At 46.4% G+C, this 24,277-nt stretch overlaps 2 protein-coding genes across 2 annotated transcripts in view; both read left to right on the forward strand.

Moving 5' to 3' along the window:
- Positions 1-5,378, forward strand: part of LOC121328978 (serine/threonine-protein kinase WNK3-like) — a 21,325-nt gene extending 15,947 nt beyond the window's left edge. The window contains exons 14-16 of the mRNA XM_041274137.1: positions 439-573; positions 934-1,133; positions 4,947-5,378. Of these exons, the coding sequence (XP_041130071.1) occupies positions 439-573; positions 934-1,133; positions 4,947-5,378 (767 nt within the window). The remainder of the gene's footprint in view (positions 1-438; positions 574-933; positions 1,134-4,946) is intronic.
- An 8,140-nt stretch (positions 5,379-13,518) lies between these two features.
- On the forward strand, positions 13,519-22,779 carry fam120c (family with sequence similarity 120C; the record flags this gene model as incomplete). The annotated part of the gene is made up of 16 exons (XM_041274138.1): positions 13,519-14,001; positions 15,190-15,436; positions 15,895-16,106; positions 16,243-16,345; positions 16,770-16,843; positions 17,154-17,434; positions 17,833-17,916; positions 17,948-18,119; positions 18,436-18,607; positions 18,911-19,160; positions 19,350-19,464; positions 19,809-20,018; positions 20,687-20,792; positions 21,150-21,291; positions 21,715-21,778; positions 22,359-22,779. Coding segments are annotated over 16 exons (3,042 nt in total), but the record flags the coding sequence as incomplete, so codon positions are not given.
- Between the last annotated feature and the right edge of the window lie 1,498 nt (positions 22,780-24,277).

Genomic DNA, 24,277 nt, shown 5'->3' on the forward strand with positions numbered 1-24,277 from the left:
TAATAGAATACAATGTGAACTAGGATGCTCTGTATATAATAATAGAATACAATGTGAACTAGGATACTCTGTATATAATAATAGAATACAATGTGAACTAGGATACTCTGTATATAATAATAGAATACAATGTGAACGAGGATGCAATAGGTTAGGGTGACAGCAAGTTATATCTACAGTGCCATGGTAGCAGTGCAAGGATAGTGCCTCAGCGGAGGATCCAGTAACGCGGCGCTGAGCTCAGTTAAAACCCGGCTCGTATCACTCCGAAGGGACTGAGCTGGAACCAGGACAGTAAAGCGAAGTTGAAGTGATCAGCGTGTTCATCAGTAAGCTGACGAACCGCACAAACGACCGCGTGTGAATTCAAACCAGTTTTAAGTTCACTGACTGTGATCTTCCGTGTCCTCTTCCCTCTCTCTCTTCGTCTCTTTCCAGGTGTTCACCCGATCTGCTGTCTCTCTGGTCCCTCCTCCTGCCTGCTCAGCCCCACCTCCTCGCTCTTCGATTCCCACATGAACCTCCAGGAGCCCCTCCAGAACCAGATCTGCCAGCAGGGGGTCACAGAGCAAGGTGGGGCTATACTAAGACTGATGACTCGGCCTCTTCTAGTAACACTGATGAAGGCACTAGAGCCCAAATGCTGGTCTGCTTGACTCAGCCTCTTCTAGTTTCAATAACGCTGATGAAGGCACTAGAGCCCAAATGCTGGTCTGCATGACTCATTCTCTTCTAGTTTCAATAACGCAGATGAAGACACTAGAGCCCAAACGCTGGTCTGCTTGACTCAGTCTCTTCTAGTTTCAATAACACTGATGAAGGCACTAGAGCCCAACGCTGGTCTGCTTGACTCAGTCTCTTCTAGTAACACTGATGAAGGCATTAGAGCCTAACGCTGGTCTGCTTGACTCGGCCTCTCCCCCTCCCCTCCAGGTCCTGTGATGTGTAGCAATGCCAACGCCTGCCAGGAGGGCTCAGCCAATAAGAAGGGCACGTTCACGGATGAGCTGCACAAGCTGGTTGATGATTGGACGAAGGAGACGGTGGGCACCGCCCACACGAAGCCCAGCCTGAACCAGATCAAGCAAATCCAACAGAAGCAAGAGATCGGTATCTGGAGCAAGCCTCCCGAGGTGAGCTGTCAATTATAACAGAGTCCAGCAGTGTGGTACATCATAGAAACAGCATGGTGGAGCATAGGGAAGCATTGTAAATCACAGAGGTCTTGTAAAGCATAGGGAAGCATTGTAAAGCACAGAGAGGTCTGGTAAAGCATAGGGAAGCATTGTAAAGCACAGAGAGGTCTGGTAAAGCATAGGGAAGCATTGTAAAGCACAGAGAGGTGTGGTAAAGCATAGGGAAGCATTGTAAAGCACAGAGAGGTCTGGTAAAGCATAATGAAGCATTGTAAAGCACAGAGAGGTCTGGTAAAGCATAGGGCCTACCGACAGTGGTGTAGTAACTCACAATCATTATGGGTTAGTATATATATATATATATATATATATATATATATATATATATATATATATATATATATATATATATATATATCTCTGGAAAAAATTAAGAGACCACTGCAAAATTATCAGTTTCTCTGGTTTTACTATTTATAGGTATGTGTTTGGGTAAAATGAACATTTTTGTTTTATTCTATAAACTACTGACAACATTTCTCCCAAATTCCAAATTAAAAATATTGTCATTTAGAGCATTTATTTGCAGAAAATGACAACTGGTCAAAATAACAAAAAAGATGCAGTGTTGTCAGACCTCGAATAATGCAAAGAAAATATGTTCATATTCATTTTTAAACAACACAATACTAATGTTTTAACTTAGGAAGAGTTCAGAAATCAATATTTGGTGGAATAACCCTGATTTTCAAGCACAGCTTTCATGCGTCTTGGCATGCTCTCCACCAGTCCTTCACATTGATGTTGGGTGACTTTATGCCACTCCTGGCGCAAAAATTCAAGCAGCTCGGCTTTGTTTGATGGCTTGTGACCATCCGTCTTCCTCTTGATCACATTCCAGAGGTTTTCAGTGGGGTTCAGGTCTGGAGATTGGGCTGGCCATGACAGGGTCTTGATCTGGTGGTCCTCCATCCACACCTTGATTGACCTGGCTGTGTGGCATGGAGCATTGTCCTGCTGGAAAAACCAATCCTCAGAGTTGGGGAACATTGTCAGAGCAGAAGGAAGCAAGTTTTCTTCCAGGACAACCTTGTACTTGGCTTGATTCATGCGTCCTTCACAAAGACAAATCTGCCCTATTCCAGCCTTGCTGAAGCACCCCCAGATGAGTCCAATTTTCAGCTTTGCCCAACACCTGGTTGTCTAATGGTTAGACGGAGACCTGGAGAGGCCTACAGTGCTGGAACTTCTCGAAAATGTACAGTGAACGCGAAAGTTGACCCCCCTTGGCATTTTTCCTATTTTGTTGCCTTACAACCTGGAATTAAAATGGATTTTTTGGGGGTTTGTATCATTTGATTTACACAACATGCCTACCACTTTGAAGATGCTAAATATTTTTTATTGTAAAACAAACAAGAAATAAGACAAAAGAACAGAAAACTTGAGCGTGCATAAGTATTCACCCCCCCAAAGTCAATACTCTGTAGAGCCACCTTTTGCAACAATTACAGCTGCAAGTCTCTTGGGGTATGTATCTATAAGCTTGGCACATCTAGCCACTGGGATTTTTGCCCATTCTTCAAGGCAAAACTGCTCCAGCTCCTTCAAGTTGGATGGGTTCCGCTGGTATACAACAATCTTTAAGTCATACCACAGATTCTCAATTGGATTGAGGTCTGGGCTTTGACTAGGCCATTCCAAGACATTTAAATGTTTCCCCTTAAACCACTCGAGTGTTGCTTTAGCAGTATGCTTAGGGTCATTGTCCTGCTGGAAGGTGAACCTCCGTCCCAGTCTCAGATCTCTGGAAGACTGAAACAGGTTTCCCTCAAGAATTTCCCTGTATTCAGCGCCATCCATCATTCCTTCAATTCTGACCAGTTTCCCAGTCCCTGCCGATGAAAAACATCCCCACAGCATGATGCTGCCACCACCATGCTTCACTGTGGGGATGGTGTTCTCGGGGTGATGAGAGGTGTTGGGTTTGCGCCAGACATAGCGTTTTCCTTGATGGCCAAAAAGCTCAATTTTAGTCTCATCTGACCAGAGTACCTTCTTCCATATGTTTGGGGAGTCTCCCACATGCCTTTTGGCGAACACCAAACGTGTTTGCTTATTTTTTTCTTTAAGCAATGGCTTTTTTCTGGCCACTCTTCTCTAAAGCCCAGCTCTGTGGAGTGTACGGCTTAAAGTGGTCCTATGGACAGATACTCCAATCTCCGCTGTGGAGCTTTGCAGCTTTCAGGGTTATCTTTGGTCTGTTTGTTGCGTCTCTGATTAATGCCCTCCTTGCCTGATCCGTGAGTTTTGGTGGGCGGCCCTCTCTTGCCAGGTTTGTTGTGGTGCCATATTCTTTCCATTTTTTAATAATGGCTTTAATGGTGCTCTGTGGGATGTTCAAAGTTTCGGATATTTTTTTATAACCCAACCCTGATCTGTACTTCTCCACAACTTTGTCCCTGGAGAGCTCCTTGGTCTTCATGGTGCCGCTTGCTTGGTGGTGCCCCTTGCTTAGTGGTGTTGCAGACTCTGGGGCCTTTCAGAACAGGTGTATATATACTGAGATCACGTGACAGATCATGTGACACATAGATTGCACACAGGTGGACTTTATTTAACTAATTATGTGACTTCTGAAGGTAATTGGTTGCATCAGATCTTATTTAGAGGCTTAATAGCAAAGGGGGTGAATACATATGCACGCACCACTTTTCTGTTATTTATGTTTTAGAATTTTTTGAAACAAGTTATTTTTTTCATTTCACTTCACCAATTTGGACTATTTTGTGTATGTCCATTACATGAAATCCAAATAAAAATCAATTTTAATGCCAGGTTGTAAGGCAACAAAATAGGAAAAATGCCAAGGGGGGGGGGTCAATACTTTCGCAAGCCACTGTACAAGCCACAGTGTCTCGTACCCACTGTGAAATGTGGTGGAGGATCGGTGATGATCTGGGGGTGCTTCAGCAAGGCTGGAATCGGGCAGCTTTGGCATGAATCAAGCCAAGTACATGGTTGTCCTGGAAGAAAACTTGCTTCCTCCTGCTCTGACAATGTTCCCCAACTCTGAGGATTGGTTTTTCCAGCAGGACAATGCTCCATGCCACACAGCCAGGTCAATCAAGGTGTGGATGGAGGACCACCAGATCAAGACCCTGTCATGGCCAGCCCAATCTCCAGACCTGAACCCCATTGAAAACCTCTGGAATGTGATCAGGAGGAAGACGGATGGTCACAAGCCATCAAACAAAGCCGAGCTGCTTGAATTTTTGCGCCAGGAGTGGCATAAAGTCACCCAACATCAATGTGAAGGACTGGTGGAGAGCATGCCAAGACGCATGAAAGCTCTTCTTGAAAATCAGGGTTATTCCACCAAATATTGATTTCTGAACTCTTCTTAAGTTAAAACATTAGTATTGTGTTGTTTAAAAATGAATATGAACATATTTCCTTTGCATTATTCGAGGTCTGACAACACTGCATCTTTTTTGTTATTTTGACCAGTTGTCATTTTCTGCAAATAAATGCTCTAAATGACAATATTTTTATTTGGAATTTGGGAGAAATATTGTCAGTAGTTTATAGAATAAAACAAAAATGTTCATTTTACCCAAATACATACCTATAAATAGTAAAACCAGAGAAACTGATAATTTTGCAGTGGTCTCTTAATTTTTTCCAGAGCGCTATATATATATATATATATATATATATATATATATATATATATATTATATATATATATATATATATATATATATATAATATATATAGTTATAATTATTATTGTTTTTTTTCCCCCAGGGTCGACCCACAGGGTGGCAGCCACCTGGGTCGGTGGGGGGGGGGGTCCGGGGCAGGGTGTCCCCCCAGAATGGAGGCGGAGGGACGAACGGCGGCCTTGCCAGCAGCCCCTCCTGCTGGGGGCCCGGTGGGGGTGGTACCTTTGTACCCGGCTCCGCACCCATGTACCTACAGCACAGGAAGTACCAGCTACCCAGCACAGCCCTGGACAGGAAGCCCAACTGTCTCCCCCATACCGAGGCAGCAGCAGCAGCAGCCTGCCAGCCAGCTCTCCTCTACTGGGAACGGGATACAGACCAGGGTGCAGCCAGGACCCAAATAGCGGAGCGGAGTGAGAGGAGGGGGCAGGAAGGAGCGAGACTGGTTGGGAAGGAGGAGAGGCTCCCTGCCCGCCTGCCTGCCTGCCTGCCTGATATCCCTCAGTTCATATAGTCACAATATTGGGTGGTGTTTTTTTTAGAAAAAACCCCCTGCCCCCCCCAAACATGATGGGAGTTTCTTGCTCGTTCTGAAATAAAAAAAAATTTTTCGTTTTTGTAAATTTAAAAAAAATAAAGGGTTTGTATGGAAAACAAACGAGCAAAGACTTATTTTTTTTTAAAAAAGCATGAAAAGCATTTTAATTTTTTATTAGTGATTCTTTGTTAGTGATTCTTTGTTTGTTTTTCCCGAAGTGACGGTTTTATATGTGGTTTTAAAATAGCATGAGCAAATATTATTATTATTATTATTATTAGTTTCTTTTTCAAACCCGCTTGAAATGTGAAGGTAATTTTATTATTTACTTTTTTATTTGAGAAATTTATTTAATTTAATCTTTTTCTTTTTGGGGGGGGGGGGGGGGGGGGGGGGGGGGGGGAATTGCATCGTAAAATATTCAACGTGTTTTAACTTTGCGATCCGAGTGAAGGCGATCGGCCGATCGGTGTAGAAGGGACTTGATTTCTTTTTTGGTTCCTGGGTAGTAAGTGTTATTTCCTAATTGCTTATGCCTCAAAAGTATAGAAAATGGCTATTATTCTCCACAAACTTTGCTTTTGTGACCAGGACAGTGATATTTTGAAATTTACCTATTTTCCAGAACATTCCAGATAGATTCAATGCTGTGTAAACTTGGAGTAACTTCTTTCCAGTAATATAAATAGTAGTATAAATACAGGGACCTTAAGCCCACCAGTTCAGTTTAGTTCCAGCTGCCTAAGTGGATACATATCTGCATTTTTCTGAGATGGCATCAAGAGGCTGCAATGGTGGCATTCCTGATGGGTCTCCAAGGCGGTTTTACCAAGTTTCCCTGCTATCTTTTCCTTTGGGACAGCAGGGACACCAAGGCGCACTACCACAGGCGGGACTGGCCACAGCGGACCGAGTTCTCTGTGGGGAGGAAGAACGTCAAGTGGGAGCCACTGGTGGACCCCCGGAAGGTGCTGATGCCACCACTGCACATCAAATTGTGCCTTATGAAACAATTTGTCAGAGCTCTAGATAAGGAGTCGGCAGCCTTCAAGTACCTTCGAGACGACTTCCCTAAGCAGTCTGAGGAAAAGGTCAAAGCCGGTGTCTTCGTCGGACCATAGATAAAGAAGATCCTGGAGTGCAATGAATTCCCCAAGAAGCTCACTAGTAAGGAGAAAGCGGCTTGGAACAGCTTTGTCGCAGTGGTTCGGGGCTTCCTGGGCAATCACAAGGCCGAAAACTATGTGGAGCTGGTTGAGACTCTGGTGAAGAACTACGGCACAATGGGCTGTAGGATGTCCCTCAAAGTCCATATCCTTGATGCTCATCTTGATAAATTCAAGGAGAAAATGAGAGCATACTCGGAGGAGCAAGGCGAGCGCTTCCACCAGGATATACTGGACTTTGAACGCTGCTACCAAGGACAGTATAACGAGAACATGATGGGAGACTACATTTGGGGGCTGATTCGTGAAAGTGATTTACAGTAGAATCGTAAATCTCGAAAAGCTACTCACTTCTAAATCTTTTGTAGTCATTTTTGTATTACTTTAGTATAAATACATGTTAATTTGGATTCATATGTTGTTTTTTTCTGACTTTGTGAACGAAAAGACTGTTTTCTCATTGGAAATAGGTCAATTTCAAAATATCACTGTCCTGGTCACAAAAGCAAAGTTTGTGGGGAATAATAGCCATTTTCTATACTTTTGAGGCATAAGCAATTAGGAAATAACACTTACTACCCAGGAACAAAAATTGTGTTACATAGTGTTATCACACATGTTTAAATGATCAGAATCGACCTTCACAAGATGGCTGCTCAGCATTAGTGGGCAAGATGACCTTCACCAAATGGCTACTCTAGTTACGACGGGGTGAACTGCTGCTGTGCTGCCAGTGAAGCAAACATTAAATAAGTAACATTGTTGAAAACTCTCCCTCTCTCTGTCTCCCTCCCTCACACTCTCTCTCTGTCCCCCTCTCTGTCTCTCTCCATTTCCCTCCCTCTCTCTCTCTCTCCCTCTCTCTGTTTGCTCATCACACTGACATTACAACAACAAAACTAATTCATCCAATATACATTGAGTGTACAAAACATCAGGAATACCTTCTTGATATTGAGTTGCACCCCCTTTTGCCCTCAGAACAGCCTCAATTCATTGGGGCATGGACTCTACAAGGTGTCGAAATTGTTCCACAGGGATGCTGGCCCATGTTGACTCCAATGATTCCCACAGTTGTGTCAAGTTGGCTGGTAGTGGATCTCTACTCCTAATAGCTCATTCCATCTCATCCCACAGATGCTCAATTGGATTGAGATCTGGTTTCCAATCCTCCAGTGTTTTTGTTCCTTAGCCCACTGCAACCGCAGTTTCTTGTGTTTTGCTGAAAGAAGTGGAACTCTTGTCAGGTCGTCGGCTGCCATACCCCAGTCCTGTCAAGGTACGACGAGTTGTGCATTCTTTTATGGATCTTTCGGCACCCATGTTGTACTGGACTGTCAGTTGACTAACTGTAGCCCGTCTGTTCCTCTGCACAATTCGTGTCAGCCTCCTTTGGCCTCTTTCATCAATGAGCCGCTTTTGACCGCTGGCCTGCCGTTGGCTGGATGTCCTTTGGGTGACGGACCATCCTTGATGCACACTGAGCGTGCAAAACCCAGCAGCGTTGCAGTTCTCGATACACTCAAACTGGCGCGCCTGGCACCTACTACCATACCCTGTTCAAAAGCACTTAAATCTTTTGTCTTGCTCATTCACCCTCTGAATGGCACACACACACAATCCATGTCTCAATTGTGTCAAGGCTTAAAAATCCTTCTTTAACCTGTCTCCTCTTCATCTCCACTGATTGAAGTGGATTTAACAGGTTACATCAATAAGGGATCAAAGCTTTCACCTGGATTCACCTTGTCAGTGTATTTCATGGAAAGAGCAGGTGTTCCTAATGTTTTGTACACTCAATGTATACTAATTTTATACAGTTTTCTACAGTTTATATTTAGGAGATCATGTGACAACAGCCTCTCTGTCTGTCTGCAGCTTCAACCGAATCCCTGTAGAAATATGAGCTTCAACTCCGTACCGCTGGGAAAGGTGTCGTTATTTTATTCATAGTATTCAAAATGGTTATTATTTATTTATTTATTTTCATTTTTTTGTCACCGGGGTAAAGCATACGATAATGTGAATTTAAACTGAAAAAAAAAGACACTGGTTATTTAAATTTTACTCTTAGGGTTATTATTAATAATATGATTGGTTTTTGTACATATTTATTGCTGCAATTAGTGATCTTCAGCATTAATAGGTATTAAGAATTGTGTCAAACAAACAAAAAAAACATAAAACACACACACACACTGACACACATAGACACACGCGCGTATATATGAGAGGCGTTTGTCAGTGGGTAATTAATTAAATCCATACATTGGTGTGTTGGATTTTGAAATAAGAAAGGCTGTCCTTCCCTCACCGTTCCCAGCTGACTCCCGCTCTTCCAAGTGTGTTGAAAGCCGATCGCGTACGTGCGTGCGTGCGTGCGTGTGTGTGTGCGTGTGCGTGTGATCGATATGAACAGACCCCCTTGGTGTTTAGTGCTGGTAAAGAAAGCATTTGGTCAGGTTGGCACACGGTCAGGGTCAGTGTTCGGCTCAGTTGAGCAGCGATGAATCAAGCCTGTGTTCAGTGAGTTTAATGAGCAGAAAGCTACTGAAACAGACTTTATAAAAGTGTCCCACAGCAATGTGTACTGAAGGAGAGAGCATGGCAAAGCACAGAGAGGTCTGGTAAAGCATAGGGAAGCATTGCAAAGCGCAGAGAGGTCTGGTAAAGCATAGGGAAGCATTGTAAAGCACAGAGAGGTCTGGTAAAGCATAGGGAAGCATTGTAAAGCACAGAGAGGTCTGGTAAAGCATAAGAAAGCATTGTAAAGCACAGCGAGGTTTGCTAATGCATAGGGAAGCATTGTAAAGCACAGGGGTGTGGTAAAGCATAGGGAGGCATTGTAAAGCACAACGAGGTCTGGTAAAGCATAGGGAAGCATTGTAAAGCACATCAATAGACAGGGCAATGCGGAGGGATATCACTGCCAGTTTTTCGTGAAGAGGTCTCAGTTAGGTTGCCAGGGGATACGGGCTGTATTTTTCTAGCTAGCCAGTATTTTCGGTGTGTCGGCTTTTTAAAAAAAAAAAAAAAAAGTTACTGAACTGGACCACCTGACCAAACACTGCACTGCACTGTCTTACACCTGACAACAAACGGTAAACTGTTACTGTGACTCGAGACATTCCAACTACCCCCCTCCCCTCCATTTCCCTCTCCCCTTCCATCCCATCTACCATCTCCCTGTCGTCTTCTCTCCCATCTCCCACTTCCCCTCCCATTTCCCTCCTCCCCTTCCCCTCTCATCCCCCCTTCACCCTCCCCCTTGCAGTTCCTCATTTTAGAATTCGTAGTTTTAATTCAGTGTTTAGAATTGTGTAGCAGGGTTACAACACGAGGCTCATATTTTCAGAGTGTTCTCTCCATTCCTAAAAGCGTTCGCTCCAGTCTGTAATTAACTCCTATTAAAATTCAACAGCCAAGATCTACCAAAACTGAGAATCAAACAGCTGGACAGAGAGGAGACCGCCGGCCGGCAGGGGACCGAGTCTGGGGTTGCTGCTGTATCAAACCCCAAGTCTCCCAGCCCGGGTTGCCGCGCAGCGCCCTCAAACCACTTTGCAAGCCAGGCTTAACCAGGCTCTGTGTCCTCTAATTCTGCTCTGGGCTGGGGACAGTATTTCCTAAGTGTAGTGTTTCATGCAGAATTCTGAATCGTTTTAATGCCTGCAAGATTTGCTGTTGCTGTGCCTTGTGCCTTCCAGATTTGTACTGGAAAGGAAGATGATGATGATAATAATAATAATACAATGAAAAGCTTTAAATGTGTTATGAGTTACAATGCAGCAGAGTTCTGCTGTTTCAGCATTCAGTGTGGAGTGTCTGCTGAGGACAATACAAATTCAATAAAATAAAAAAAAATGAAACCACTTTTGTATTGTTAGTTAATGTTAGCAACAAGATTAAATTAAATGTCAACATGTCAATAATAATAAACAGTGTTACTTTGGAAAACTTGTCTGCTTTCTGCTTTTGGGTTGTTTTTTTGTTCCTGAGGTTTCAGTTTTTTAAGATCAGTTCAGCCCCGGGCGCCCCCAAACCTGTCCCTCCGACTCCTGCTCTGTGTCCCAAACCCTCTTCTGCATTGAACCAATTCATTAACCCTACATCAAACCAGACTCTGAATTGTGAAGCATTTTAATGCAGAGAGGTCTGGTAAAGCATAGGGAAGCATTGTAAAGCACAGAGAGGTCTGGTAAAGCATAGGGAAGCATTGTAAAGCACAGAGAGGTCTGGTAAAGCATAGGGAAGCATTGTAAAGCACAGAGAGGTCTGGTAAAGCATAGGGAAGCATTGTAAAGCACAGAGAGGTCTGGTAAAGCATAGGGAAGCATTGTAAAGCACAGAGAGGTCTGGTAAAGCATATGAAAACATTGTAAAGCACAGAGAGGTCTGGTAAAGCATAGGCAAGCATTGTAAAGCACAGATAGGTTTGGTAAAGCATAGGGAAGCATTGTAAAGCACAGAGGTCTGGTAAAGCATAGGCAGCATTGTAAAGCACAGAGAGGTATGGTAAAGCATAGGGAAGCATTGTAAAGAACAGAGGTCTGGTAAAGCATAGGCAGCATTGTAAAGCACAGAGAGGTATGGTAAAGCATAGGGAAGCATTGTAATGCACAGAGAGGTCTGGTAAAGCATAGGGAAGAAGTGTAAAGCAGAGAGAGGTCTGGTAAAGCATAGGGAAGTATTGTAAAGCACAGAGAGGTCTGGTAAAGCATATTAAATTAATAAACCATGGGGAACTGTGGTAAATGCATATTATAACTAAAGGGAAAAAATGCAAACAAGATTGGAAGAGACAACTGTAGATGTTAGTTATATCACCCCCCCCCCTCTCTCTCACACACACACACACACACAACATTGAAAAACACTGAGTATGCAACAAACATGCAGGCTGTCTGGTCACTTTATTAGGACCGGTCCAGCCAATCGGTTTTCAACGCCGTCCAGCACCTTGCGGATTCTGTGACATAAACTGAAGCTTATTAATGATCAATTTCTCGGGGTTTTCCTCTCTGTTTGAGGGGATAAAGCGCGATTTTCTACGCGTTAAGCTTCACAGCAGTATTACCGTTTCATGGGAGAGAAAAAAGCCCAAACAAGCCCAATCTATTTTAGAGGGAGTGGAGGTGTTAACACAAATTCCATTTTTTTCTAATGACGTACATATACAATGACACGTCAATCACTAAAACCACTCCTAAGACCATTTTTAACTGCTTAAATCACGTCACATATTACCAAAAAAAACAAACGCGACTCTCAAAACATTAAAGCGAATCTCAAGCCCAATTCGGCTTATTATAAGCGGACTCGGCAGCTGCTTCCCAGCCGGCGTGAGATTTCACTGCTCTGATAACGAGAGCACGTCGAACTCGGCTGTCCTCAAAATGAGACGCAGCGGCTTGTAGCCAAACCGAGGGGTTTCCTTATTATTTCGGCTAAGAAATATTCATTTACAATGTATCAAATGACATAAATTCAGTTTGTATTTTGATTTTCACAAATACAATAAAAATGTATCTGGTACGTAATGCGTTATAATCCATGAAATCATCTCGATATCGCAAGGATGCGAAAAAGAACTTCGAACTTGGGCGGACTGTACCAATTTCGCGTCAATCGTCAATAAAAAAATCTGTGTGTGTGTGTGTGTGTGTGTGTGTGTGTGTGTGTATATATATATATATATATATATATATATATATATATATATATATATATATATATATATATATATATATATATATACGTGTTCTACACATGTTTATGCAGTAAGACTCAAAAATGCGGTTTTTTTGTCCCGGGGTTTTCTAGGGTTGTGTAGTTCTGAGCTGTTACCCGCACCTTCGGGTTAAGCCAGAAAAACAGCTTCCTATTGTTTAAACACAGTTGGACAACCACACAACTCAAACAATCAAATCACACAATGTATTAGTAAAAACCGTTTAAGTAAAAACTACTGCTCGCCATAATGCCTTTTCAGCGGCGTTATCAGCGTCAAACATGCGCCAATGCCGTTACTTGGCTCTCAAAGGAGTCTCAATATACGCTCTATAAAAAAAGTCTTACAAATTAATTCGTAGTATAAAATAACAAAAAAAAAACATTTCGAGGGTTCTTCACGGGTGTAAACGCGGAGGTATTGCGGGGCGCATGGGAGTTGTAGTCTTTTTGCGCTGTTCCCTGATGCGCGGCTGCGTTGGGTAAGGAGGCTGGGAACTACAGCTCCCAGGGTGCCCCGGACGCGACCCCTCTGCCGAGGGACCACAACATGGCGGTCGTTGCATGAAGAAGTTGATAACATGGATCTGTGAGAGAGGGAATCGAGAGAGACCGAGAAAGAGGAGGGACAGCGGAGTAGCACTGCAAAACGAAAGGGCTTTTCTCTTCATCAGTTCTGCGGATCATTCTCTCTCTCTCTCTCTCTCTAATCGACTGCGACTGCAGTGTGTTTTTGGGGTTTTTTTTTTTTTTTTTTTTTAACATCACCCCCCAAAAAAAAAAAAAAAAAAAAAAAAAAAAAAGATTTTAAATAATACAAAATAGAGCAGGATACACACCTAGGCCAAAACCTTACCTCCCTTAACTGGATCTTCTATAAGAAGAAAGGAAAAAAAAAAAAAAAGAAGAAACCAAAAAAAAAAGAAATAAATTAAACAAATACATTATAAATATAGTTCAAGCAAGTTCGTTTTAATTTATTGAAAAAAAAGGTTTTTTTTTAAAAAAAATTTTTTAAAACATAAAAAATAATAATAATAACGAGCCATTATGTCCTTCTTTTTATGTCTGACACGTTTGACGTTATATGATGATGGATGATAATACATTATTATTATTTTTATATTATTATTATTATTATATGCATATTATATTTTGTGAGAGCGGCGGCCACCGGGCGGGTTCGTGGGAGTTAATAATAATCATAATAACATGGTGTGCAAGGTTTTCAAGAGTACGTAGAGAAGAGGTGCCCGGGCGCTGCTGTACCCGTGGATCTGCTGAAACTCTCCCGCACGGTGGCCCGCCAGCACCCTCAGCACCCTCAGCACCCGTCCCCGGCTCCCCCGCCTCCAGCCCGGGTGCTGATCGACGCGGACTCCGGCTTGCAGCGGCTCTACGGCGGCTACCAGACGGACTGGGCCTGCGGCGGGCAGTGGAACGCCATGCTGGGCTACCTGGCCGCGCTGTCGCAGGCTTGCCTGTATCAGGGGGGGCTGGAGCTTGCGGTGGTTTTCAACGGGACCCTCGGGAAAGACCGGTGGCCGGAATGGGCGAAGCGGGCGCAGGGAGAGCGGCAGACCGCCCAGCTCATCGTCAACCACGTCGCTAACAAAGAGACCCCGCCGCCCAGAGCCTGGTTCCTACCGCCGGCCTGCCTGAGCCACTGCATCCGACTGGCCATGATCCGCTTTCGGGTCCGGGTAAGAGAACAGGGAGACGGGGTTAACAGTGCAACATTATTATTATTATTATTATTATTATTATTATTATGTAATTATAATTAGTAGCAATAAACTAATAATAACACAGAGGCCGTTTATTCCGGGCAAATATCTTACTGCATCCGTCGGGGCGTGGTCACCCTCCCCGAACCAAGGTGACATTTTATCACTAATTAATATTTTATTATTATTATTATTATTATTATTCTGTACGTACTAGAATAAGTTTAGCTTACCCGAGTGGTAGTATATATCATTAGGATAGATATAGTATATCATTAGGTTAGATATGTGTGGGGTTTATTTGTAAAAAAAAGGATAAGAATCGAAGAAAGGATACAATGTGATAAATCGATTAAAAAAGCAAAACAAAACAAACCCGATTCAGGACGTCCCGGTGTGAAGCCGAGTGGAGAAAAGCCACGTTGTTTTGTATTATCTGTCGAGTTACACCCGGGAGCTCCACGAATATGACGTGGCGTGAATGAAAACACCTTGCTGAACTTGGCGAGTTTCGACAACTCCTGCAAGGGGCGGGGACGGTAACTGAGGGGACCCTGTTATCCTCATCTCGCTGGAGAGCAAAGGGCGGGGACGGTAACAGGGGGGACCCCCTTATCAGCATCTCGTCGGGGACGGTAACTGAGGGGACCCCGTTATCCTCATCTCGCTGGGGACAGTAACTGAGGGGACCCCGTTATCCTCATCTCGCTGGAGAGCAAGGGGTGGGGACGGTAACAGGGGGGACCCTTTATCCTCATCTCGCCGGGGAGCAAGGGGTGGGGACGGTAACTGAGGGGACCCCCTTATCCTCATCTCGCCAGGATATCCAGCGAATGTCGCTGGTCGCCTAATTAAATTGACCGCGGGAATTATTTTGAAGATGGCATTGTTGTTACAAACACTGGTTTGGGATTTGTGCATACTGTTAGGTTACAAATTATTATTATTATTATTATTATTGTTATTATTATTATAACAAAGGGCAGTTCAGGGTGGTATTAATACACTTGTTGTATTATCCATTCCTGGTTTTACTATGAATTTGAATATATCAATTAAATATTTTAATAGTTTTTAATGTGTCATATTAATTACTTTTCTGGCTCCTCACCTTGTCCCCTCCTCTTCTCTCTCCCTCTATTTCACCCTCCTCTCCCCTCCCAGGTGGTGCAGACTCTGGAGGATCACCACCAGGAGGCACTGTCTCTCTACAGGGACGGCGGTTTCCAGGGGCTTATCGCTCACGACTCGGAGTTCGCTCTGTGCAGCGTCCCGGCTTACTTCAGCTCTCACGCGCTCAAGCTGAGCTGGAACGGCAAGAATCTGACGACCAACCAGTACCTGCTGCCTGAGGTGGCCAAGCAGCTGGGCCTGAGACCCGGGCACCTGCCTGCCTTCGCTGCCCTGCTGGGTAAGAGGAGGAGGAGAGGGGGAGAGGCCACTGTGCTCCAGTGACTGTGTGTCTGTGTTGCCTGTGCCTCAGTGTCTGTCTGTCTATTGCTCTGTGTCTCTCTGTCTTAGTGTCTCTGTATCTCTGTGTGTCTGTCAGTCTGTCACTCTCTCTGTGTCTCTCTCTGGGTTAGTGTCTGTGTCTCTGTCTGTGTCTGTCTCTGTGTCTCTGTCTCTGTCACTGTGTCTCTGTCTGTGTCTGTCTCTTTGTGTCTCTTATCTCTCTGTCTGTGTGTCTGTCTCTCTCTGTCTCTTTTGTCACTGTCTTTGTGTCACTGTGTCTCTCTGTGTATCTGTCTTTTTGTGTCTCTGTGTCACTGTGTCTGTCACTCTGTCTGTGTGTCTGTCTCTTTGTGTCTGTGTCTCTCTCTGCCTCTCTGTCACTGTCTCTGTGTCACTGTGTCTCTCTGTGTGTTTCAGGGAACCACATTCTCCCAGATGAAGACCTCGCTGCGTTCCACTGGAGTCTGCTGGGACCCGACCACCCCCTGGCATCGCTCAAGGTTCACGCTCACCAGCTGGTCCTGCCTCCCTGTGAGGTGGTCATCAAGGCTGTCTCGGAGTACGTCTCCTCCATCAAAGACCTGTCCAACCTGGACGCAGTGGGGAGGGACGTCTTCAAGCAGTCCCAGGTGAGGGGTCCCGCGTCCCTGTGTCACAGCTGAAACTTTCTTTGCTACTGATCACAAAACAGCACTGAGACTGTGACTGGAATTGAACCCAGTTCTGCTGAATAATTCCTGTCTTTCTGTGTGCGTGTCTCTGCAGTCCAGGACAGAAGACAAGGTCCAGCGTTTCAAGAAAGCTGTGGAGTATTTCTCGTCCGCCAGCAAACCCAGACCCCTGTCCATGGGACCCTCTCCCTACCTGTGTGAGTATCACTGTCTCGCTGTCTCTGTCTCACTCTGTCGCACTCTCACTCTGTCGTACTCTGTCTCTCTGTGACACTCACTTTCTCTCTCTGTCGCTCTGTCACTCTTTGTTGCTCTCTCTCTCTCTCTCTCTCTCTCTCTCTCTCTCTCTTTCTGTCTCTCTCCCTCTGTCGCTCTGTCACTCTCTCTCTCTCTCATTCAACATTCAAATTCAGATCGGTTTTACTGGCCTGACAATAAAGATTTGTGTACTTACATGGCATAACCAACTAAAATATATATAGACAGAGAAAACGCATCTCTCTCTTTCTCTCTGCCTCACTGTCTCCATCACTCTGTCTTTCTCTATGTCACTCTCCGTCTCGTCCCTCACTCTCCTGAAATAAATGTCCTGTATAAGTAAATGTTTTTTTTTTCCTACAGTTCCAGGATTTGGGCAGGGTAATTTCGGAGGTCCTCCCAGCCACATGGGGGCGATGCAGCCCAACAGACCCCTGGTGAGGAGAGCGGCAGTCCTGGGAGGGAGACAGTGTGGCTTTAGTGGTTAGAGCTGAGTGACTGGGAGGGAGGGAGGCAGTGTGGACTAGTCTAGGGTTAGAGCTGAGGGGGGAGGGAGGCAAGTACAATAAAAGTTAAATTGGTGTTTTGTTTTCTCCTCCCCAAACCTCTCCTTCCCCCTTCTATCTCCCCCTCCCCCACTCTCCTCTCCCCATCCCCACTCTCTCCTCTCTCGCACTCCCCCATCCCCTCTCTCCCTCTTTCCCCTGTCCCCACTCTCTCCCCTCTCTGCATCTCCTCCTCTCTCAGTTCCCTCCTCCTCAGGTGACGGGCGGGAAGCTGGCCTATCAGAGCGGCTCGTTCCCGGGGGGCCCGCCCCCCCCGCTGCTCTTCCCTCCCCACCCCCTGCAGGAATGCAGCGACGGGCTGAAGCCCCCCTTCTCAGACTGGGCCGCCCCCTACGACAGCGCCACGGCAACTGGAACCCTGGGACACAGGCAGCCCAATCACCACGCAGGCCCCACCCCCGGCCCCGCCTCATCACCGTCCTCGTCTTCTGAGGGGGAGGAGCCTAATGGAGCCAGTGCAAAGTAGGTCTAGGCTGCAACTTGGTTCATTCATAATTATCTGCAATTAGAATGCATCTGACTAATTCAATTAGAATGCATCTGACTAATTCAATTACAATGCCTCTAACTAATTCAATTACAATGCCTCTAACTAATTCAGCTTCATAGTCCAATGAAAGCTGCTGAATAATGTTCCCTTGTTAACATATTGAATCACACACCCTCTATATAGAATGAACTCACTCAGCTTCATAGAGTCCAGTGAAAGCTGCTGAATAATGTTCCCTTGTTAACATATTGAATCACACACCCTCTATATAGAATGAACTCACTCAGCTTCATAGAGTCCAGTGAAAGCTGCTGAATAATGTTCCCTTGTTAACATATTGAATTACGCACTCTCTCTCTCTTTCTCTCAGCCATGTTCCAGACAGGTCCAGCTCGAAGGGGGGCCCCCACCCTCCTAGGACCCTCCAGGGGTCCCCGTGGCTCGCTCTCCACCAGTAGGGTTCTGTGTGCCATCGGGTGTATAAGGGAGAAAACACGAGGTCACCAAGACGCGTTACGTGTACCTGTAGTGGTCTTTGGGTTCATGGCGACGGGCACGCAATGGACATCGCCGACCACGACATGCCCCGGTTGGTGTCCTGGGCGTGCCCACCGGGTTATGGATCACTACCCCCACATCTACCACGTGCTGACCAAGGTGAGGGTACCCCCAAATACAGTGTACCCCTACATCTCCAAAATACACTAGTGTATCCAGAATATTATGTGTATATATATATATATATATATATATATATATATATATATATATATATATATATATATATATATATATATATATATATATATGATATATATTATATATATGTGTATATATATATATGTGTATATATATATTTATGACATTATATATATGTATATACATATACACACACAGAGGGACAGTGAATGCCCTAATCACAAAGGACAGTGTGTGTGTGTGTCTCCGTGTGTAACCCCCGTTCCCCCCCCAGGGCGAGCTGAAGATCCCTGTTTGCATCGAGGACGAGTGCACCCCCGAGCTGCCCCCCGCGGCCCTCCTCTTCCGCTCCGCGCGCCAGCTTGTGTATGGAGTCCTCTTCAGCCTGGCTGAGACCCAGAGGAGAGGAGAGAGACTGAGTCTGAGGAGGAGGCTGCCAGTGCAGGGTGAGGAGAGGGGACTGAGTCTGAGGAGGAAGCTGCTAGTGCAGGGTGAGGAGGGAGAGGGGACTGAGTCTGAGGAGGAAGCTGCTAGTGCAGGGTGAGGAGGGAGAGGGGACTGAGTCTGAGGAGGAGCCTGCCAGTGAAGGGTGAGGAGGGTTGGAGAGGAGAGAGGGGACGCGAGGGGGAGAGACACAGTCTGAGGAGAAGACTGCCAAAGGAGGGGAGGAAAGAAGAGGACTGTCTCTGTATCTCTTTGTCTCTCTGACTGTCTCTCTTTCTGACTTGTGACTCTGACTCTGTCCACAGTGCCGCCGGTCATCATTAAGGAGTGGTCCTCGAACAAGGCCCGGTCTGCTCTGACCCCTGAGCTGGTCCCGGCGCTGACCTTCCGCGAGTGGACCTGTCCGAACCTCAGGAAGCTGTGGCTGGGCCGGGCCGTGGAGGACAAGAACCGCAGGATGAGAGCCTTCCTCGCCTGCCTCAAGTCAGACAGCCCCGGCATGCTGAACCCAGCCAGCATCCCCACGCACCTGCTACTGCTGTGCTGCGTGCTGAGGTGAGGAGAGAGAGGAGGTCTCAGGTACTGAGACCTGCTGCAGTGCAGTACATGCTGCAGTGGCCCGGGGGCAGGGTTAGGGTCTCTGTGTCTCACTGTCACTCTCTCTGTGTCTCAGGTACATGCTGCAGTGGCCCGGGGGCAGGGTTAGGGTCTCTGTGTCTCACTGTCACTCTCTCTGTGTCTCAGGTACATGCTGCAGTGGCCTGGGGGCAGGGTTCTGCAGAGGCACGAGCTCGATGCTTTCCTGGCGCAGGCCGTGTCCAGCCAGCTGTACGACCCAGATCAGCTGCAGGAGCTCAAGGTGAGAGCGAGCGTGCCCGTGTGCGTATGTCGCTGTGCGTGTGTGCGTATGTCACTGTGCGCGTGTTGTGTAACTCTGTATGATTGTGTTTCAGATTGAGAAGCTGAACTTGCGCTGGGTCGGTGTGTTGTGTAATTCTGTGTGTGGTTGTGTAACTGTGTGAGATTATGTTGTGTATCGTTGTATTGTGTGTAATTGTGTAACTGTGTGTGATTGTGTTGTGTGTATGATTGTGTAACTGAGATTGTTGTGTAGCTGTGTGTGATTGTGTAACTGATTGTGTTGTGTAGCTGTGTGATTGTATTGTGTGTGATTTTGTAACTCTGTGTGTGATTGTGTTTCAGATTGAGAAGCTGGACTCACGAGGGGTGCAGCTGGCTGCCCTGTTCATGAGCGGGGTCGACACGGCCCTGTTTGTGAACGATGCCTGTGGGCAGCCTGTCCCCTGGGAGCACTGCTGCCCCTGGATCTACTTCGACGGGAAACTCTTCCAAAGCAAGCTGGGCAAGGCAGCCCGGGAGAGGGGAACCCTGCTGGAGCTCTGCGAGGGGCAGGTGAGAGGGAGAGGGGAGCCCTGCCGGAGCTCTGCGAGGGGCAGGTGAGAGGGAGAGGGGAGCCCTGCCGGAGCTCTGCGAGGGGCAGGTGAGAGGGAGAGGGGAGCCCTGCCGGAGCTCTGCGAGGGGCAGGTGAGAGGGAGAGGGGAGCCCTGCCGGAGCTCTGCGAGGGGCAGGTGAGAGGGAGAGGGGAGCCCTGCCGGAGCGCTGCGAGGGGCAGGTGAGAGGGAGAGGGGAGCCCTGCCGGAGCTCTGCGAGGGGCAGGTGAGGGAGAGGGGAGCCCTGCCGGAGCTCTGCGAGGGGCAGGTGAGAGGGAGAGGGGAGTCCTGGTGGAGCTCTGTGAGGGGCAGGTGAGAGGGAGAGGGGAGCCCTGCTGGAGCTCTGTGAGGGGCAGGTTAGAGGGAGAGGGGAGTCCTGGTGGAGCTCTGTGAGGGGCAGGTGAGAGGGAGAGGGAGAGGGGAGCCCTGCTGTAGCTCTGTGAGGGGCAGGTTAGAGGGAGAGGGGAGCCCTGCTGGAGCTCTGTGAGGGGCAAGAGAGGAGAAGAGTGCTAGATCAGCACTGATGGTCTGAGTTCCTGGTAAGATTTCTCACATTTATGCTTGTCTGTCTGTCTTCCTCTCTCTCTGTCTGTGAGTCTCTTTCTGACCCTCCTCTGTGTGTCTCTCAAGGTGGATCAGGCTGCCAAGGTTGAGAAGATGAGGCAGGCCATCCTGGAGGGGATCAACATACTTGGGCGGTCGGGGGGGGAGGGGGGGGTGACGGAGGGGGACGGAAGTACGGGCGGTACCCGGGAGGGAAGATGGGGCAGGGGGGGACGGGGGGGCTTGGGGGGCCGTAGGACGGGGGACCTGTGCGGGGGTGGTGTCCCCTGCGTGGAAGGGTCGTCCAGTCACACACGTAACGACTTATTCTGACGGGCGAACCCACAGCAGTGTGATCCAGTCCTGGTTTCACTAGGAATTTAATAATAAGACACACCTGAGCTTGTTGCCTAGACAGTAAAACCTGATTTCCATCCCTTGTGTCTGTGTGTCAGTGTGTATTGGAGTGTGTGTCTATTAGTGTGTGTGTTAGTGTGTGTTGTAGCAGTATCTACATCACTGTATCACATGTCTCTGTCTGTCTATCTTTAAGGAATCCAGGCTATCCCCCCCCAGGGAGGGAAGCTGGAGATTGCCGGCATGGTTGTAGGTCAATGGGCCGGGAATAAACCATTCCGTGGACGGGGGGGATTCAACATGCAGGTGGTGTCAGTGGGAGGAGGCGGAAGAGGGTAAGAAACTGGGGTCTGCTATATATTATAAAGACATTTCAGAGAGCTGGATCTCATCAATATCACGGTCTAGTGCTGTATATTATAAAGACATTTCAGAGGGCTGGATCTCATCAATATCAGGGTCTAGGGCTGTATATTATAAAGACATTTCAGAGGGCTGGATCTCATCAATATCAGGGTCTAGTGCTGTATATTATAAAGACATTTCAGAGGGCTGGATCTCATCAATATCACGGTCTAGTGCTGTATATTATAAAGACATTTCAAAGGGCTGGATCTCATCAATATCACGGTCTAGTGCTGTATATTATAAAGACATTTCAGAGGGCTGGATCTCGTCTATCAGGGTCTAGTGCTGTATATTCGAAGGGATTTTTCTTTCATGGTAGTAATTTGTATGATTTTTTTTTTTTCTGACAGCAGGGGCAGAGAACAGCCGGGTAAACAGAGAGAAGGCAAGAAGCAGACCACAGGACGAGTGCAGGTGAGGGGGGCGTAGCGGGGGTACCCCCAGATATTACCAATTCACTCCCAGTGCAGAGTGACTAGGAACAATTATTGTTAACAAGTCATTCAGCAGACGCTTTTATCCACAGTGACTCCCAGAGACTAGGGGGGTGAACTCTGCATCATCAACAACTGCTGCTGCTGCAGAGTCACTAGGATCTCATTAGTATTGCGTCTCATTAGAAGGACATAGTTGCTCTTTATTGTAACTGCAAAACTGTGTGTGTGTGTGTGTGTGTGTGTGTGTGTGCGCGTGTGTGTGTGACCCTGAGCAAGTTACTTCACCTCCTTGTGCTCCGTTCTTCGGATGAGACATCAAACGAAAACGTCCTCCTATTGGAAGCGACTCTGCAGCAGCAGCAGTTGTTGATGATGCAGAGTTCACCCCCCTGTCTCTGTGAGTCGCTTTGGATAAAAGCGTCTGCTGAATGACTCTAATAATAATATGCATCTTCATATGTCCCCATATATATAAAAAATATGAGTTTTTATATCTGTATTGTAATGAAGTTTGCCTGTCCTCTCCCTCTCTCTTCATCCCCGCCCTCTTTCCCCAGCTTTCTCCAGGCCCCGCCTCCAACGGAACCCCCAAGCTGGCGGAAGGTTCCAAGGGGAGGGGCAGCAGTGCTGGGGGAGGAGTTCAGCAGCTGAATGGCAGTGCAGGGCTGGTGGTGATGGTAGCAACGCCCCCTGGTGGACAGGAGGAGGAAGTGCAGCCCGCCCAGACGCACAGCAACAGCGGCAGCGATGACGACAACAGTGCCTTCGCTCTCAGAGACAGTGACGCAGCAGGGGGAGGGGCCAGCAACGACAGCAGTGACACCGCCTGTTGTCACGACGACCGGCTGGGAGGGGCCACGTCTGCCTTCCAGAAAGAGGAGTAACTTTAAGAAAAACAAAAAAATCATAACCAGTGAAATTGTAATTGCACAGTTTGGCCAGGACTAAAGCAGGGGCAGTAAAGAATTATATTATAGTTATATATTGTTAAATAAAGTGTTATATTAGTATATAACCAGTGTTTCCCCCATCCCCCCCCCCCCCCCCCCCCCCCCCCCCCCCCCCCCCCCCCCCCCCCCCCATCCCCCCCCCCCCCCCCCCCCCCCCCCCCCCCCCCCCCCCCCCCCCCCCCCCCCCCCCCCCCCCCCCCCCCCCCCCCAAGATAATGATGTTTAATAATTTAAAAACAAAAAAATGTCAAATCTTAGACCTAAGAAGTTGATAACATGTTCAAATTTTTGTTAAATGTAATTGACACACAAGCCTGACTGTGTGTCTAATGACATAATATTCTGCACAGGTCTGGGGGAAAACATTGACACAGATGTTATTGAAATATATCAATTTAAGGCCAAATTTAACAGATGAAAAATATTTCATCAGAATATTGATCATCATCATAATAAGTGTTATTATTGTTATTATCAATTAAAATCAATAAATGGACTGTCCCTTGTTGTTTGAGCCTCAGAACCCCTCACACTGCCCCCATCTCCCCTTATTTAACCCTGGCTGGCTGTGTTGTTGTATTATCGCTGGTTTCCTAACAAGACAGACAGACAGTGTGTGAGTGTGTGTGTAAAATGAAAACAAAAGTAGGATGTACTGTTCACAAAGGGTTAAATTCTATATAATGTATATAAAATTTCAGGACAATTCACTGTGTTTAACTAATTTCTGCACAGTTGAAGAAGGGGTGTTGTCCAGAATGTCCTGAAATAAATACATTTTGTAAACCTTTTGTGTACAAAAACACACACACCATTAGAATGATATATGTATTGATGAGGGGTGTGCTGATAATCACACTAGTAATTGCCTTTGAGAAGTGTTTGTTTATTTATTTATCTGCGGGTGTTTAAAGAAAGCCACTCGTTAAGGTGTTGGTTTCAAAACAAGAAAACCTGGCCTCCCCTCACCTTTACAACGAGTGCCCAGTTCATGGCAATCCACCCACAATAGAAGGTTGTTTTTTTTCCCGCTCAGTATTTACCGGTTTCGTAACCGACGTGGGGGTGGTAGGGGGGGGCATTGTAAAGGCGAGGGAAGGACGGCTTTTCTTTTGATTTAAAAAAAAAAAAAAAAAAAAGCCATCGTAAAGGCGAGGGAAGGATGGCTTTTCTTTTGATTTAAAAAAAAGCCATCCTTCTCTTGCTTTTACGAATTTTTTTTTTTTTTTATAAATACTTCTAAAAAGGCAGTTAATTCAGAGTGTTCGTGCGACAGTGAGCACCCCCTGGTGTTTATGTGGACACATCGGCCCCGAGCCTACACTCGCAGCGTTTGGTGGTCCTGACGACTTCAGCGGCGTCTGAGTTCCGACCGCAGAAAACGCAGACGCTGTTTTATATATCCAAGAATAGTTTTTTTTTTTTTTTTTTTTTTTTATATCGGTTACCCTTTTAAAAGTTTAAACGAAAAGGAACATTTTTTTAGAAGCTTAAAAACCGCTGAAGCAAAGCCGTCGGTCGGTCGC

This window comes from Polyodon spathula, chromosome 16 (genome assembly GCF_017654505.1).
Source record: "Polyodon spathula isolate WHYD16114869_AA chromosome 16, ASM1765450v1, whole genome shotgun sequence".
Taxonomy (NCBI): domain Eukaryota; kingdom Metazoa; phylum Chordata; class Actinopteri; order Acipenseriformes; family Polyodontidae; genus Polyodon; species Polyodon spathula.